The sequence below is a fragment of the Ursus arctos genome, unplaced genomic scaffold (assembly GCF_023065955.2).
Source record: "Ursus arctos isolate Adak ecotype North America unplaced genomic scaffold, UrsArc2.0 scaffold_28, whole genome shotgun sequence".
NCBI lineage: Eukaryota > Metazoa > Chordata > Mammalia > Carnivora > Ursidae > Ursus > Ursus arctos.
In genome coordinates this window covers 33,368,997-33,386,574 of record NW_026622963.1, presented here as the reverse complement: position 1 = coordinate 33,386,574, position 17,578 = coordinate 33,368,997, and the positions used below count along the sequence as shown (strand labels likewise).

The window sequence follows — 17,578 nt, the reverse complement described above, 5'->3', positions numbered from 1 at the left end:
ATCGCAATGTCTCCCTGTCGTGACAACTTGAACATCACACTGGGTTTTAGTAGTTGGTATTATATGACTAAATGAGGTCGCCCTCATTATTCTTGTTTTAGAACTTTCTTTGCAATTTCTCCTCAATATTTGAAACATTTTGTCAAGTTCCAGTGCATATTTATTGACTTTGGATTTTTTTTTTTTAAGTATGCTCCATGCCCAGGGTGGAGCCCAACTCAGGGTTTGAACTCATGATCCTGAGATCAGTCCCTGAGCTGAGATCAAGAGTTGGATGCTAACTGAGCCACTCAGGCGCCCTTGGGCTTTTTTTTAAGTTTAAAAAAAAAAAAATCTGGCTACAAGAGTAATACATATTTGTTTTAGAAAATTCGAAAAATGAAAAACAATTTCACTGTTTATTAAATCGCTTATGTACTACTCAGTTACATGCCATGCATTGCTCCAAGTGCTTACAAACAGTAACTAATTTTGTGTTTATAACCATCTAAGTAGAATAATTTTTTTCAAGTAGAAAAAAACCTAGTTTTATAGTAAAGGAAACTGATACTATGCCTGTTTTACAGATGAAGGCACTTGCCCCAAGTATCCAGGTGGTCAACAGAGCCAGGGTTTTAACCGGGGCAGTGTTGTTACAAGGGCCTGTGCTGAACACTTTGTGATGCTGGTGTATCTACTTACTGTCTTTTACGAAGTGGGATATCCATATACATACCTTGTGGGATCTTTTCACTTACAGATATGCCATGAACACTTATCTATACCATAAACCTTTCACAGTATTATTTTTTAATGACCATTTAATGTTTCTCATGTGCATGCGGAACAAAGCATTTAACAAATAACCCGTTTCAGAATAATTTGTTTCCCATTTTTCCCTGCAGTTAATACTGCTGAGATGTACATTAAAAAAAAAAAAAGATTTTATTTATTTATTTGTTAGAGCGCTTGCACAAGCAGGGAGAGCAGCAGGCAGAGGGCGGGAGAGAAGCAGGCAGAGGGCGGGAGAGAAGCAGGCTCCCCACGGAGCAAGGAGCCAGATATGGGACTGGATCCCCCGCCCCTGGGATCATGACCTGAGCCAAAGGCAGATCCTTAACCAACCGAGCCACCCAGGGTCCCTGAGATGTACATTCTGGAAGCTTTTCACATGTCCACAATCTTTTTATTATAAATTCTAAAACTGGAAACGCTGGGCCTAATGTCCTATATATTTTAAAGGCTTTTGATACCCACTGCCAATCTTCTGGACAGGTGATTCCAATGTGTAGCTCTAGCCGCAATAAGGGACGTGGCTCCCCCTTTCCCCCATTAAGTCATTAGAAGAAACAAAATCTACCAATTTGGGATCGCCACATGGATTTGCACTGAAGAGTCCTCAATTCCACCATTCACTACCGACCACGGAGAAACGGCCCTTTTGCACGAGCAGGCGTTTGTGTAATTCACTGCAGCATTGTATGTAACACGGAAAAAGGAAAATGAGCCAAACGTTCCCTAAGCGGACAGTGGCTGAATTAGCCGACACCTCCACACTGCGAACCATCCTGCAAGTGTGACAGGGAAGGTAGGACTGGACTTTTCGCGCGGACGGCGGGACAGGAAGGTTCCCGCCGCCTCGTCGCCTGAGAGCGCGGCTGCTTTCGGCTGCTTTCGGGAGCTTCTACTTCGGGATCTGCTTTTCCGACGTGCTCCGCCCAGGGACTCTGCGGCAGGCGGTCGGTCTGGACGAGCGGCGGAGGCCCGGGTTCGCGCCCTGGCCAGGCCCGGAGTGGCAACCCGATGCTAGCCGAGGTGACGCCGGGGTCCGCACCAGCCCGACCCCCACGAGCCCGCCGCCCTCCCTGGAGCTTTCTCGTACGGGCGCCGGGAAGCCGGACTCTTCGCGGAGGGGGCCCTTGGGCGCGGAGGCACGTTTCCGGGGGCCTCGCTCTGCAGCGCACCCAGCGGAAGTGGCCGTGTTGTGACGGAAGGAGATGCTTTGTGGGAGCTGCCGGCGCTGGAAGAAACGTGGCCGGCAAAGATGATCCAAGCGATTCTGGTTTTCAACAACCACGGGAAGCCGCGGCTGGTCCGCTTCTACCAGCGTTTCGTGAGTGCGGTCCAGCTTCGTCACGTCCCTTCAGAGCGCCCACGCTCCCCCTTCCCTCCCTTCGGCCGCTCGGGCCGGCTGACCCCCTCGGGCTCCTGCACCGGGCGTGACCCCACACGCCTCACCCTCCTTGCGGGACCCGGGCCTCTGTCTGGCCGTCCGTCCCACCCCCGCGCTCCCTCACCTCTTCTTGGACCCGTGCATCTGTCTGCCATTTGGTGACAATTCCCCTTGGGTCTCAGGGCTCGCTAAATGACGATGGGGGTGTGCCCCACTGAACACGCGACTGATTGAAGTCCCTTTAATCTTGTCGGCCCTTAAGCGCGGCTGTCCGAGTAGGAAGACCTGTGCCAGCTTAGGAAAGTTGTTGCTTTGGCCAGAAGATCTGGAGAAGTGCTTTCTTGGGCTTATTTTGCTTTAGTGCTGGCTGGAACTGCCCGGGGACTGGATACCCTTCCTCCGTGGAGTTGAAGGAAGTCAGTTTAAAAGTGGGAAGTGGTGAGAAATTATAAATGCTGCCGCGTGAGGGCTCAATAAATGATAACGTAACTCCGAGTTTTCCCAAAGAACTCCTCTGGGAAAACACAAAACATCATTATTTGCCTCCTGCCCTCCAGCGTGTATTTTTTCGTGGCAGGGTTTCAAAATGTTCACTAATTGGTGAAACGAAGAGGGTAAAGAACCAGAAAACCCCTGTTCAGGCCTCTGCTCACCTTTTTTACCTTGTGTCTGTTGACCCTGTGTTTTTCCTCTTTTTTTTTTTTTTTTTTGTCACATAGATACGAACAAAATAATTTTACCTTTTTCATAGAATTTTTAAAGCCAGATTACATTTTATTAAATAATTATTTTGAGATCAAACTTAACATTCAATACAACCATTCAGTTTGTATTTGCATTTGTGTGTGTGAATTTTTCTGGTTTTTTTTTTTTTTTTTTTAGGTGTTCCTGAGAAATCACATACATATAGTTCACCTATTTAAAGTATACAGTTCAGTGGTTTTGAGTACATTCACAAAGTTGTGGAACCATCCCCATGGTCAATTTGAGGACATTTCCATTTCCTCAAAAAGAAGCCCCTACCCATTAGGAATCATTCCCTATTTCCTCCTGACTCCCTCAGCCCTAGGCAACCACTAGTCTACTTTCCGTCTCTCTGAATTTGCCTATTCTGGACATTTCATATAAATGGCATTCAGTATGTGGTCTTTTATAACTGGCTTCTTTCACGTAATATGTTTTTAAGGTTAATCCAGCTTGTAGCGTGTATTAATTCTTCATTCCTCTTTATTGCCGAGTTATATTGCGTTGTATGGGTATACCACATTTCGATTGTCCCGTAGTTGGACATATGGCTCTTGTGGATAGTGCTGCTCTGAACGTTCATGTACAAGTTTTTATGTGCACATATGTTTTCATTTCTCTAGGTTTCATTTCTCTAGGAGTAGATATGCTGGGTCATATGGTAACTTTTTGGTGAACATTTTGAGGAATTGCCCAACTGTTTTCCAAAGTGGCTGCACTGTTTTATGTTCCCATCATAACGTATAGGAGTTTCAATTTCTCCACCTCCCTGTCAACATTTGTTACTATCTTTTTGATTAGAAACATTTTAATGGGTATAAAGTGAATTCTCATTATGGTTTTAATTTCCATTTCCCTAATGACTAAGGATGTTGAGCATCTTTGCATGTCCTGTTGGCCATTTGTAAGCCACCTTTGGAGAGCATAGGATTTTTATGAGAACCACATTAGCTCGTGAGTAAAAGTTACCTTGAAAACTGTAGAGAACTAAAAGATATGAGGGATTGTTCAAGTCATTGAGGTATGTAAGCAAGTGGTAGTTCACCTTTCTGTTGAAATTAGAAATTAGGGGTGCCTGGGTGGCTCACTCGGTTAAGCGCCTGCCTTTGGCTCAGGTCATGATCCCCAAGTCCCTGGATGGAGCCCCGCTCAGGCTCCCTGCTCAGCGGGGAGTCTGCTTCTCCTGCCCCTCAACTCGCTAGGTTGTGCATTCCGTCTCAAATAAATAAAATCTTTTTAAAAAGTTTTAAAAATTAAAAGAGAAATTAGTTAGCTTCACTGTTTCATTACTACTTCCCCTCTGACTGCTGTCACCTCCCCCAAGGTCAGATAAAAGGCTTTAGTTTGAAAGATGTTTTTATCAGGTTAAAAAAGTGCTGATACTTAGCCTGTTTTGTATTTCCAAGTACACAGAGTTAATCCTTTACTAAGGCATCCTGGCCCTGGCGTCAGTGAGCTTTGTGACTTTAAATGGAAACCAGGAAAATAGTGACTGATTGACTCAAACTTACAGTGACTAGTGATTAGCAGGTTTTTAAATTTTTTTATTAAGTTGGGTTTTTTTTAAAGGTTTTATTTATTTATTTGACAGAGAGAGCACGAGCACGAGCAGGGGGAAGGGCAGACAGAGGGAGAAGCAGGCTCCCTGATGAGGGAGCCTGACAAGGGGCTGGATCCCAGGACTTTAGGATCATAACCTGAGCTGAAAGCCAGAGTCAGAGGCTTAACTGACTGAGCCACTCAGGTGCCCCGCATCGTCCTTTTTTTTTTTCAACCATACTTATTATGAACCTCCTCTGTATAAACAGGAATCAGTGTGAGTTATCAAGAGGTATCATTACGGTTGAGCTTTCTTGTGTATGGTAGTGAGAAAAAGTATAACTGTTTAGAATTCTAATCAGTAAATAGAACTTTTTCTGTCAGTAATGCTTTGTTGGTGAGTAACAACCCAGCTTATATGTAATACCATATTACCAGTACAGAAGATGGAAAATTCAGTTTTTAAAAACATGATTACACAATTAAATCTTGACCTCCTTGAAGGGTTAGACCTATTGACAGTTGTTATTTACCTGGGTGTAGATATTTTCTAGGGGAAGGCAAAATATTCCTGGACTGGGCCTTCTAGTTAGTCTTTGACCTTTTATGAGAGTTTATCAGTTTTTAAGATTTTTTTGATTTAGGGGTGCCTAGGTGGCTCAGTCGGTTAAGTGTCTGCCTTCGGCTTGGGTCATGATCTCAGGGTCCTGGGATCAAGTCCTACATCAGGCTGCCCGCTCAGTGGTGAGTCTACTTCTCCCTCTGCCCCTCCCCCCAGCCAGTTCTCTCTCTCTCTTTCTCGAATAAATAAATAAAATCTTAAAAAAAGAGATGTTATTTATTTTAGAGAGAGCATCTCAAGCAGACTCTGCATCGAGCACAGAGTCTGTTGTGGGGTTCGATCTCATGACCCCGAAATCATGACCTGAGCTGTAACCAAGAGGCGTCCTGACTGCAACTGAGCCACCCAGGTGTCCTGCTCCTTTCCTTGGTTATTAACTATAAGGAAGTATGGGCTGACCTACCAAGACAGTAATGGTTAGTGACTTGATGTTACTAACCTAGCTTAGTTCCTATAACTGAGTCTTACCCATTTTCCATAGATTCCCCTTTTATTTTTCCTTTACTCATCACTTTTATTTTTTCTGGAAACTGGTACCAAATGTTCAGATCGTTCCCTGCTCGGAAGCACTTCTCTCCCTTTTCATCCCCATCCATGGAATGTAGTTTTTCAGACTGCCTTCCTCCCACCCCCCGATTCACTTTTACTTCTTTTATTCCGTAGCCAGAAGAAATTCAACAGCAGATTGTTCGAGAGACTTTCCATCTAGTTCTCAAGCGAGATGACAACATCTGTAACTTCTTGGAAGGTGGAAGGTAAATGATGGGCTTCAGTTTTCTACCCGTGTGTCTGCTATCAGGTGCCCTTCATCGCTGTTGCCTCTTCGGGTAGGATTCAAGTGTCAGGTGGGTACCTGGCTGTCCAGGAAGAGACCCAGTCCGTTTTGGAAGCTGTTGAATGGTTGTGCTTCAGCTATTACTCGTTTGGATGTCTGGTTGCTGGGAGGATGATAGAAGAAAAGGTGAGGTAAAGTGGTTTGGGGTACCTCTGCCAAACCTGGTTGCTGTTCCCCTGGTAGAAATGGCCTGCTGTTTGGCCCGTCCTCCCCCTTCTGTTGCACTTGTTCTCATTCTTTGGCATAGGGTTTCTCTTTGATGTGTTTCATTAAGATACAGCCATTTAAACGTTTCCCATCTTCCACAGTTTGATTGGTGGCTCTGACTACAAACTGATTTATCGGCACTATGCTACACTCTACTTTGTGTTTTGTGTGGATTCATCAGAGAGTGAACTTGGAATCTTGGACCTCATCCAGGTATGTGTAGTCAGCTAATGATGGCAGCCACTAAAGAGAATTTGTGCTGGATTTTTGAGTAACCATCCTGTAGATCTTTTTGTCAGTCTCTTTATTGATACGGGGAAGAGTTGCCAGATGTCTACCATAGGGTGCTGTAAGAAAGCTCCTAGCAACACGTAAAAACTCCAAGAGCTTTTGGACTCATTGGTTTCTACCCAGCCCTCTCACTGCCCTTGGTTTTCATATACAATTCTGATACCAATTCCAATGGGTGTGCTTCCCCCTCCACCACCACCTAGCAATTAACTCAGTTCTCTGTGGGGAGTGACCAGGTGTCCCACAAATTTAACTCAGTTCTGACACTGTCTACCTGAAGATAGATACGAATCACAAGTCCAGGTTGGTGTCACCTGTGCTTCTTGCTGACAGGCTATGGATTAGAGGTTTCCAGGACTTCCTCCTTGGGTTTAATTTGCTAGAGTGGCTCACAGAACTCTCTAGAAGAACATGGTACTTACTTGATTACCAGCTTACTACAAAAGGATGTTACTCAGGAACAGCCGATGGAAGACATTTACAGGGCCAGGAATGGGGAAGTGGGGAAAGGGCTTCCGTGCCCTTTCCACTCAGGCCACTCTCCGAAGTCCACCATCCTGAAAGCTCTCCTCCAAACACTGTCCTTTTGGGATTTTTCTGGAGATCAGGGGTGGGACTGAAAGTTCCAGTCCTCTAATTGCATAGTTTGTTCCCCTCTCAACCAGCCCCCATCTTTAGGGGCCTTCTAAAAATCACCTTATTAACATAAACAGGACTCCTTTATCACTTAGGAAATTCCAAAATTCCTTTATCACTTAGAAGCTCTGTGCCAGAAATGAATGATGAATGATGAATGACTACCAAATATTTCCTTATTATAAGTTACAGTGTCATATCATGTCTTGAAATTTTTTTCAACCGTTAAACCAAATGACATTTAAGAATTCATACTTTTTATTTTCACTTATAATTCTAGCCTGAGACAAAGAAACTTGATGTTTAAGTTAGTCTGTGCAATCTTAACATAGGTAAACATGATTTTTTTTGGGATTTTTGAACATTAGAAATGGCTTACAGATTTACTTATTTATTTATTTATTATTTTTTAAAGGATTTTATTTATCCATTTGAGAGAGAGTGAGAGAGAGAGAACACAAGCTGGGAGCAATGGTGGGGGGAAGTCAGAGGGAGAAGCAGACTCCCCACTGAGTTGGACCCCGACATGGGGCCCCACTCCAAGACTCTGGGCCCATGACCTGAGCTTCTGAAGGCAGATGCTTAACCGACTGAGCCACCCGGGTTCTTATAGATTCTTTTCATTGTCTTTATGGAAACTGAGATGTGTAGGGACCCTACGTTGGGAACCATTAATTTAGTATAATTCTATCATTTTAGAATTTTTTTTAAAGTAATTTCTGCATCCAACCTGGAGCTCAAACTCAGAATCCCGAGAGCAAGAGTTGCATCCTCTACCGAGTGAGCCAGCCAGGGGCCCCTAATTCTGTCATTTTATATGTGAAATTTTAGGTACGCTTCCTTTAAGGGACTTGAATAAGTTTCTTGAGTAGAAAGCACTGAAATAGGAGCTTACATTAAAACCTAATTAACAGTTATAGAAAACTCTCTAGCTACAAAAATACAAATTTTACATTTAGAAAATGATTTAAGATGATTAATTTAAAAACTCATACATTATATTCACATATTATACATAACAGTATAAATTATCTAAAAAAGATTATCTCTAAGATGATTTAAAAAGCTTTCTTATTGGGGCGCCTGGGTGGCACAGCGGTTAAGCATCTGCCTTTGGCTCAGGGCGTGATCCCGGCGTTATGGGATTGAGCCCCATATCAGGCTCCTCCGCTATGAGCCTGCTTCTTCCTCTCCCATTCCCCCTGCTTGTGTTCCCTCTCTCGCTGGCTGTCTCTATCTCTGTCGAATAAATAAATAAAATCTTTAAAAAAAAAAAAGTGTTTTCTCTTGTAATCAATGAAAAAGTAATTCTCTGTATATTTTTGAGTTTATTAAAAGTAACTTATTTTTTTCTAAAATATTATATTAAAATGTAAATAATCCATTTTACTTCCCCTTATTAAAGAAACCTTAATGTATAAGGTTTAGGGTAAAATCCAAACTCCCTGTCAGTCTGTAAGACGTGTCATGATCTGGCTCCTTTGAGCTGGTCGTATTCTCGCTCACCTTCAGGATACTCCAGCCATTTCCACCTTCTTCCTGTTCCTCAGACACAAGTACATTGTTGCCTCAGGGCCTTTGCCCTTGTTCAGTGCACTAGAATGCTTTTGCTCAAGTTCTTTTCCTCTTTAGGCTTCTTTATCATTCATGACTCAGCTCAAATGTTGATCCTCCAAGACTTTCATGAAGGCCTATCTGAAGTAACCCCCATCCCATCATCCTGCTGATTTCCTTCAGAGCACTTATGACAATAGAAAAGATCTTGTTTATATGCCTCGTTCTTCCCACACCCGGAACATAAGCCTGCCAAGAGCATGACTTGTTGACCGAGGCAGCCCCAGGGTAGAATGGTGTGTGCCTAGCACGTAGTAACCCCTCACTGAACATTGGTTGAATAAACATAATACATAGTGAGATTTAGTTCTTACTCATCATTCTGTTCCACTGAGTTGTGTTTCTCTTCCTGCATGAATTTCACACTGTTTGATTTATTGTTGTTAATATAGGTTCATATACTCTGTTGTAAGACCAGTTATTCCCCTTGGGTGCAGTTCTTTTTCAATGTATTTTCTGATTTTTATAACCATTTGTTCAGCTGTATACATTCTTGAATAATTCGTAATGGTCCGAAAAGTCTCTGATGGACTTACACTTAGAAATGAATTAAAAACATTTCCTTCTATTTATTCATTTCTTCTTGCAGATCTTACGTTAAAGTTGTGGGTTTTTTTTTTTTCCAAAGACGTTCTTAATATTTTACGATTTATTCTGAAATTTTAAGTATTAAGCTTTTATTCATCATTATATTTGCAAATATTTCTTATAACTATACAACCTTCCCTTTAATTCTCAGTTTAATTTGTAAGTTCACTCTCCACTGAAACTCTCTACTTTATTTAATCCTCCTCTTCTTCACTAATCATGTTTGTCTTCCTGTCACTGTTGTTTCCAATTAAAAAATACGTGTATTATTAAACCTTTAGCACAAAGGTTTATTTAAACCGTTTAACACAAGATTTATTTCAATATATGTTGAGATATGGAACTGAGTTACTTTTTCTCTGTATCATTACCCAGTTTCTCCGAATTATTCAGCCTCCCATCGTTTTGCTACCCCTAGTTTAAACCTAAATTTCTGTATAAATTTAGGCCTATTTCTGGAATTTTAAGGATATTGTTTTGGGTTTTTTAAATTATGCATGTAGAAAACGTATTTTAAAAAATCATATAAATAGTACATGAATATATTCTTTTTATAAAAAATTCAAATAGTAAGTGTATTAAGTGAAATGTAGAAGTCCTTCCGTTAGCATTCATTCCCTTCTCTGTCATACACCACTCTCCTTTCTAGAGGTAGCCACTGTTAACTCTTAATGCATGTATACACACGCGCGCGCACACGTCATGTGCATTTACTTTTTAAAATAAAAAGTCGTCAGGGGCGCCTGGGTGGCTCAGTCGTTAAGTGTCTGCCTTCAGCTCAGGTCATGATCCCAGCGTTCTGGGATCAAGCCCCACATCAGGCTCCCTGCTCAGCGGGAAGCCTGCTTCTCCTTCTCCCACGCCCCCTGCTTGTGTTCCCTCTTTCACTGCCTCTTTAAAAAAAAATAAAAAGTAGTCGCACTATAATACATAGTTGTGTAACTTGCTTTTTTATCACTTAATATTAAGTCTTGGAGCTTTTTCCATTTCATAGTATTCTTTTTAGTGGTGCATGATTTTATAATAATATAAATGATATGCTGTAAACTTCTATTCAATACTCAGCTTCTCGCAGTTTCCAGCAGCACTGCAGTGCTCCCCTGCACATACGTCCGTATGCTCGTGTGGTAGTTTCTTTAGGATAGATTCCTGACATTGGAATTGCTGCTTTGATGAAAAGATGTGTGCTTTTTAAATTGGTAGGTATTACCAGATTGTCTCCCCAAAAAGCCCTGTTTCCCCATAACTTCACCGACTTTCAATATTAAGAATATTTTCAAATGTTTGCCAATCTGATGGGTGAAAACAGAAATCCATTGTTGTCCCTAGCTTTCTTGAGTAGTGCAGCAGTTGCACGGCTCTCAGTGTTTACTGGTCATTTATATTTGGAAGTATCTGACCATAGCATTTGTCCACTTTTCTCACGGCCATTTGTTTTATTCATTTGTAAGTGTTGCATTTTTTTCTTAACATTTTGGGTATCAATTCTTTTTCTGTTGTTTTTATTGCAAATATTTTCTCCTAGTCCATTGGTCTTTTAACTTTAGGTAGTTACATCTGTTGATATTTTTCCTGATAGCTCCAAGCTATAAAAATGTTTTCTAGTATTGCAGTTCCTTTTTCTTTTGAGAAAACCATTTTTTAAAATTTCCTCATACGTATGTATATATACATATATATTAGACTTAGTAAACGATATTGACTGACACATAAAGATAACCCTTACTTGTTTTCCTTATTCTTCAGCTTCCTTTTTACATTTAAAAAGTTTTCCAGTATAATTCACATACAGTGTTAACGTTAGCTTCAGGTGTACGATATAGCAACTCGGCAGTTCTGTGCATTACTCAGTTTGTCACTCTAAGTGTACCCTTGATCCCCGTCACCTATTTTACCATCCCCCTCCCACCTCTCCTCTGGTAACAACCAGTTTATTCTCTGTATTTAAGAGTCTGGTTTTTTTTTTTGTTTGCTGCTTTTTTTGTTTGTTCATTTGTTCAGTTTCTTAAATTATATGTGAGTGAAATCATATAGTGTTTGTCCTTCTCCAGCTGACTTGTTTCACTTAGCATAATACTCTCTAGATCTATCCGTGTTGTTGGAAATGGTAAGATTTCATTCATTTTATGGCTGAGTAATATTCCGTGTGTGTGTGTGTGTGTGTGTATATACACACCCCCCACATCTTTATCCATTCATCTCATCTATGGACACCTTGGGTGCTTCCATACTGTGGCTATTGTAAATAATTCTGCAATAAACATAGGGCTGCATACACTTTTTTGAATTAGTGTTTTCATATTCTTCGGGTAAATACCCAGGAGTGGAATTACTGGATCATATGGTAATTCTATTCTTAATTTTTTTAGTAACGTACTGTTTTCTATAGTGACTGCACCAGTTTGCATTCCCACTAACAGTGCACAAGGGTTCCTTTCTCCACATCCTTGCCAACACTTGTTTTTTGTGTTTTTGACTCTAGCCATTCCGACAGGTATGAGGTGATATCTCCTTGTGATTTTGATTTGCATTTCCCTGATGGTGGGTGATGTTGAGCATCTATTCATGCGCCTGTTGGCCATCTGTATATTCTCCTTGGAGAAATGTGTATTCTGTCTTCTGCCCATTTTTTAAGTTGAATTATTATTTCTTTTTTTGGTGTTGAGTTGTATAAGTTCTTTATGTATTTTGGATACTAACTTCTTATTGGATATGTCATTTTCAAATAACTTCTCCCGTTCTGTAGGTTGCTTTTTACTTTGTTCATGTTTCTTTTGCCGTGCAGAAGCTTTTTATTGTAATGTAGTCCCAGTAGTTTATTTTTGCTTTTGTTTGACTTGCCTCAGTCAGGGGACCTTTCTAGAAAAATGATAACTCTGGTCAGTGTCAGAGAGATTACTGCCTGTGCTATCTTCTAGGATTTTTATGGTTTCCAGTCTCACATTTAGGTGTTTAATCCATTTTGAGTTTATTTTTGTGTGTGGTATAAGAAAGTGGTCCAGTTTCATTCTTTAGCATGGAGCTGTCCAGTTTTCCCAACAGCATTTGTTGAAGAGACTGTCCCCCTCGCATATTCTTGCCTCCTTTGTCAGAGATTAATTGACCATATAATCATGGGTGGGCTTATTTCTGGGCTCTTTATTCTGTTCCATTGATCTATGTGTCTGTTTTTGTGCCGGTACCATACTGTTTTGATTACTATAGCTTTGTACTGTGTCTTGAAATCTGGGATTGTGATACTTCCTGTTCTGTTCTTTTTCAAGATTGCTTTGGCAATTCGGGGTTTTTTGTGGTTCCATAAAAATTTTAGAATTGTTTGTGTTCTAGTTCTGTGAAAATGCTGTTGGTGTTTTGATGGGGATTGCATTAAATGTGTGGATTGCTTTGGGTGGTATGGCCATTTTAACAGTATTTGTTCTGAGAAAACCACTTTTATCACCATCACCACCCAGTTTATCTGTGCTGGATTATGTAGCAAATGGCCAGAGCATCTAAAGAACATCTGTGTAACGTTTGTTTCATGTTTCAGGAGATGAAAATATCTGCAAAAAGTTAGTACAAAAGTAGGATGACACAGATAATCCACGTATGAAACTTTATCCCACTTGCAGCTTTTATATATTTGAAAAGTAGAATTCATGAAATAAAAAATTTGTCCTGTAAAGTTTAATGGAAGAAGATTTAGCCTGATTACAACACTAACACCAGTGTCACTGATCTGATTTTTATAAAAAATTATTTTCTCCCCAGCTTTATTGAGATATAAGCTTTATTGAGATATAATTGATGTATATAGTATTACATAAGTTTAAAGTGTGCAGTCTGTTGATTTGATACACTTATATATTGCAAAATGATTACCACCGAGTGTTAGCTAACACCTCTTATTGCGTCACATAATTACCATTTCTTTTTTTTGTAGTGAGAATCATATTTTTCAACAAATTAAAGTCAGTGTGATACCCACACAAGTGGAATGCTAGCCCTCTGGTGAACGAGGACCTGACATCAGAACAAGATGTCTTTAAAGTCCCAAACCTTAGAAGTGCGATCTTTTTCAAACTGAATCCATTCCTTGCATTATGTGTGACTTTATGATCTTGCCATTTCCCTACCTAGCATCTAGATTTCCAAACACGGTTGACCCCTGAACTGCACTAGGTCCACTTATACATGGATTTTTTTCAATAATTACAGTACTGTATGTGTATTTTCCTTATGATCTTAACATTTTTTTCTTTAGCTTACTTTATTGTAACAATACAGTATATAAAACATATAACATGCAAAATGTATGTTGATTGGTTGTCTGTGTTATTGGTAAGGCTTCCAGCTATTAGTAATAGGCTATTAGTAGCTAAGTTTCAGGGGAGTCAAGTTATAAATGGATTTTTGATTATGTGGGAAGTGGGGGAGGGTCAGCACTTCTAACCCCCATGTTTTAGAGTCAGCCATACTTCTTCCTGTTGTTTAGTCTTGGAACTTCCTTCATCAGCTGAGCTATATCCATCTTCATCTTCTTTTGTAATATCACTTAATTTTCTAAATTTGACATTTTGGTTCTTGTTTTCAAAATTCAGTTTAATTCCATATTTTTTTTATTTTTTTATTTTTTTTTTTTTTTAAAGATTTTATTTATTTATGTGACAGAGAGACAGTCAGCGAGAGAGGGAACACAGCAGGGGGAGTGGGAGAGGAAGAAGCAGGCTCACAGCAGAAGAGCCTGATGTGGGACTCGATCCCGGATCGCCAGGATCACGCCCTGAGCCGAAGGCAGACGCTTTAACGACTGCGCCACCCAGGCGCCCCTAATTCCATATTTTTTTTAAAGATTATTTATTTATTTATTTATTTGACAGAGAGAGACAGCCAGCGAGAGAGAGAACACAAGCAGGGGGAGTGGGAGAGGAAGAAGCAGGCTCCCAGTGGAGGAGCCTGACTTGGGGCTCGATCCCAGAACATCGGGACCACGCCCTGAGCCAAAGGCAGACGCTTAATGACTGAGCCACCCAGTCGCCCCTAATTCCATATTTAAGCAGGCTGGGATTTGTCCCCTTCTCCCTTCTTACTTGCCTTGCTGAAGCGCCTTCCTTTTTCCCCTTGTTCAGCAGGTTTCACAGGATTCACAACTGCTGGGTTGTAATAGCTAGATAAGACTATTCTCATCTCTGCCAAAGTATTAATTTGGGCTGACATCTGAGCCGTAGCTGTCTGAGGCTTCAGAGTAGTCCCCCTTTATGCACAGCTTTGCTTTCCCTGGCTTCAGTTACCCGAATCAGCCACGACCCAGAAGCATGTCTTCCTTCTGACTTATCACAGGGTCAGTAGTAGCCTAATGCTACATCACAGTGCATTCGTCACCCACCTCACTTCATCTCACCACGCAGCCATGTTATCATCTCTTGTCATCACAAGAAGGATGAGTACAGAACAGTGAGAGAGAGAGAGAGACCACATTTATAGAACTTTTATTACAGTATATTGTTACAATTGTTGTATTTTTATTATTGTTAATCTCTTAGTGGGCCTCATAGACTAAACCATCGTAAGTGTGTGCATGTAGGACATAGTCTGTACAGGGCTGGGTACTAACCGTGGTTCTGGTACCCACAGGGGCCTTGGGGTGCACCCCCATGGACAAGGGGAACTCGCTGCACTGCCCACAGGGCCGCAGCAGTGAGAAGAGAGCCTCCCGTAGCTGTGGCTAGTTCTTGTTCTTGTTTTCAGTAATTTCCTCTTCCGCTGTTCTTGTCATTTCCAGCCTCTGCCCTTTCCAGCTCCCTAGCTAAAGCTTTTTGTGCACCCATTGCTATTTCTGCCTCTGAAGACAGGTAGACTAGGAGTCTGGCTTAAACTTCTGTTAATATTTCTTGGTTTTTCTTGACGTCTCCTCTGGTGCTGCTCCTGCTTCTACCCTATGCCTGTTGGTGCCGAGCAGGAACTAGATCTGATCCGCAGTGCTTCCCCTGCTTCTGGATCATGGTTTCTTCCTCTCTCGCTTCTAGATTATGACATCTTCTGGATCTGTTCATGGATCGAGACATTTCCACTCCCTGCTTCTACTGCGATATGCGTTTAATGAGACTTAGGTCTTGAGTGACTTCTGCCTCTTGATGACTTAGTTTCTTTGCGTTTGTGTCTGTCCTCACCATTTTCAGATGAATTTAGTCTCTCCTTTACTTTATAAGAAGAATGTTCTTTGTCAATATGTTACTGAAATTTGTATTTCATAGAGGATTTATTTTTAGATTCATGTCTTATTATTTTGCCGTCTGTGCCTGTGGCTTCTTCAGTTTCTTCATGCATTAGCATACTCTGCTTCTGCTCTGACTCCTACATTTTCTTCCTACATTATCAGACTTTCATGTTCTTTTGATCTTGATCATGATCTTGATGATATCTTGAGGCTCTAGGAGAAACAGATACATCTGACTGCTCTTTTTTGATCTTTATGTGGGGATATTTTTTCTGGAGCTATTCCATCTCATTCTGTATTACCAATCTGTTTGAGAACCCAATTGTTATGGACTAAATTGGGTCCCCTCAAATTCATGTGTTGAGGCCCTAACCCCCAGTGTGACTATATTTAGAGATGGGTGCTTTTAAGGACGTTGTTATGGTTAAATGAGCTCATAAGGGTGGGGCTCTGATCCCATACAACTCGTGTTCTTGTAAGACAGAGAGAGAGATTAGGGATTTCTCTCTTTCCATGTGCACAAACCAAAGAAAGTCCCGTCAAAGACACAGTGAGAAGGTGGCTGTCTGTGAGCTAGGAGGAGAGCCCTTATCAGGAACCAATCCTACCAGACCTTGATCTGGGATCACTAGCCTCTAACACTGAGAAAATAAATTTCTATTATTTAATTCACACAGCCTGTGGTATTTCGTTATGGCAGCCCAAGACGACTAATAACTAATCTTAATTTCATTAACCCTTTTTAATAAAAACAGCCCCTTGGCACAGTGCTGCTGAGAAATATGGTCTCCTGTTCCTCGCATATACTCTAGGCATCTTACTCCAGAGTTCTGGCTGCTGGGGCAGTGCTTTTAACAATACCAACCACCCAGAAGCTTCCCATAGACTGACTAAATCCACTCCCATGAGAGACGTAAGTGGCACTAAGGGGATCTGCCATTGCTTTTTTAGTTTGTTTTTTACGCTTAGCTCAGTAGTACCTGTAAGGTTTTTTATGTCTGTATTGGGACAGGTAACTGGCTTTAATTTTTTCCCTGAAGGATAGCCATTTGTCCCAACACTGCCAACTATCTTTTCCCTACCAATTCAAATTACTATCTGTGTCGGGGTGCCTGGGTGGCACAGCGGTTAAGCGTCTGCCTTCGGCTCAGGACGTGAACCCGGCGTTATGGGATCGAGCCCCACATCAGGCTCCTCCGCTATGAGCCTGCTTCTTCCTCTCCCACTCCCCCTGCTTGTGTTTCCTCTCTCGCTGGCTGTCTCTGTCGAATAAATAAATAAAATCTTTAAAAAAAAATACTATCTGTGTCAAAAATTGTATTTACTTGGCATGAGTGGACCCATGTACAATGAAGTGCCCCCAAACCTTGTAGGGCAGGGAAGAGGATGTGCAGTAGAGGGAGAGGAAGAGGATTTGGTGGTGCCTACCACTGGAGGCTGCATAAATGTGGTGCTGGGCATGGAGGCAGCCTGGCGACAGTAGGCTGCAGTGACTCTTTCGCAGACTCTTACTGGCTTTCATGGTTTTGGTCTTCCTAGAGTACATTTAAAAATATTACACACAAAATCGACTTTTTAATTTTCTCAGGCTTCAAAACCCAGAGTGCCCATGATGTGTCCCTGCGCCTCACTGGATTCCTCAGCAGTGGCTTTTCAGCATAGCTTGTCTGAAATTCTTGGACTACAGAATTCAAGACGATAGTAGATTTTACCATGATTTGCTTTTGAATTTGGTCTGTTGAGGTTCACGATAAGTGGAAAATAATTTTAGAGAATTCATTTTTGTTCAGAATTGCATAGAAGTCTAGAGCCAGCATTGCTCTGTATTAAGGCAAAAGCCTACCTTTGCTCTTTATGGAGGGTATTGCTTTAAGAGATAGATACGATAAATTTTAATCTACCTTTGTCTTAATTTATGGCAGGTTTTGTATGAATTTTAACCTTTCAACAAATTTCCAAAACTGGATTATGCCTTTGACAAAAATTAAAATGATTTACCACATCTGGGAGGGGGGAGAGGAATGTATTTTCTTATACACATTTGTATGTTTCAGTATGTATGTGTTTATTTATAAAGATTTTACTCATTTATTTGAGATAGCACAAGCAGGGGGAAGGGCAGAGGGAGAAGCAGCCTGCCCTCTGAGCAGGGAG

General features: G+C 41.3%; 1 protein-coding gene across 3 annotated transcripts in view; it reads left to right on the top strand.

The window, feature by feature from the left end:
• Positions 1-1,185: 1,185 nt before the first annotated feature.
• Positions 1,186-17,578, top strand: part of AP3S2 (adaptor related protein complex 3 subunit sigma 2) — a 50,737-nt gene continuing 34,344 nt past the window's right edge. Inside the window, exons 1-4 of one of the 3 annotated variants that reach the window (XM_057303642.1) lie at positions 1,186-2,092; positions 5,725-5,812; positions 6,201-6,312; positions 8,659-9,155. In XM_057303642.1, coding sequence (XP_057159625.1) covers positions 1,783-2,092; positions 5,725-5,812; positions 6,201-6,312; positions 8,659-8,694 — 546 coding nt within the window. In that variant the 5' untranslated portion in view covers positions 1,186-1,782 and the 3' untranslated portion in view covers positions 8,695-9,155. Of the gene's footprint in view, positions 2,093-5,720; positions 5,813-6,200; positions 6,313-8,658; positions 9,156-17,578 lie in introns of those variants that run through there. The other 2 variants (XM_057303641.1, XM_026510475.4) reach the window with 2 other exon arrangements.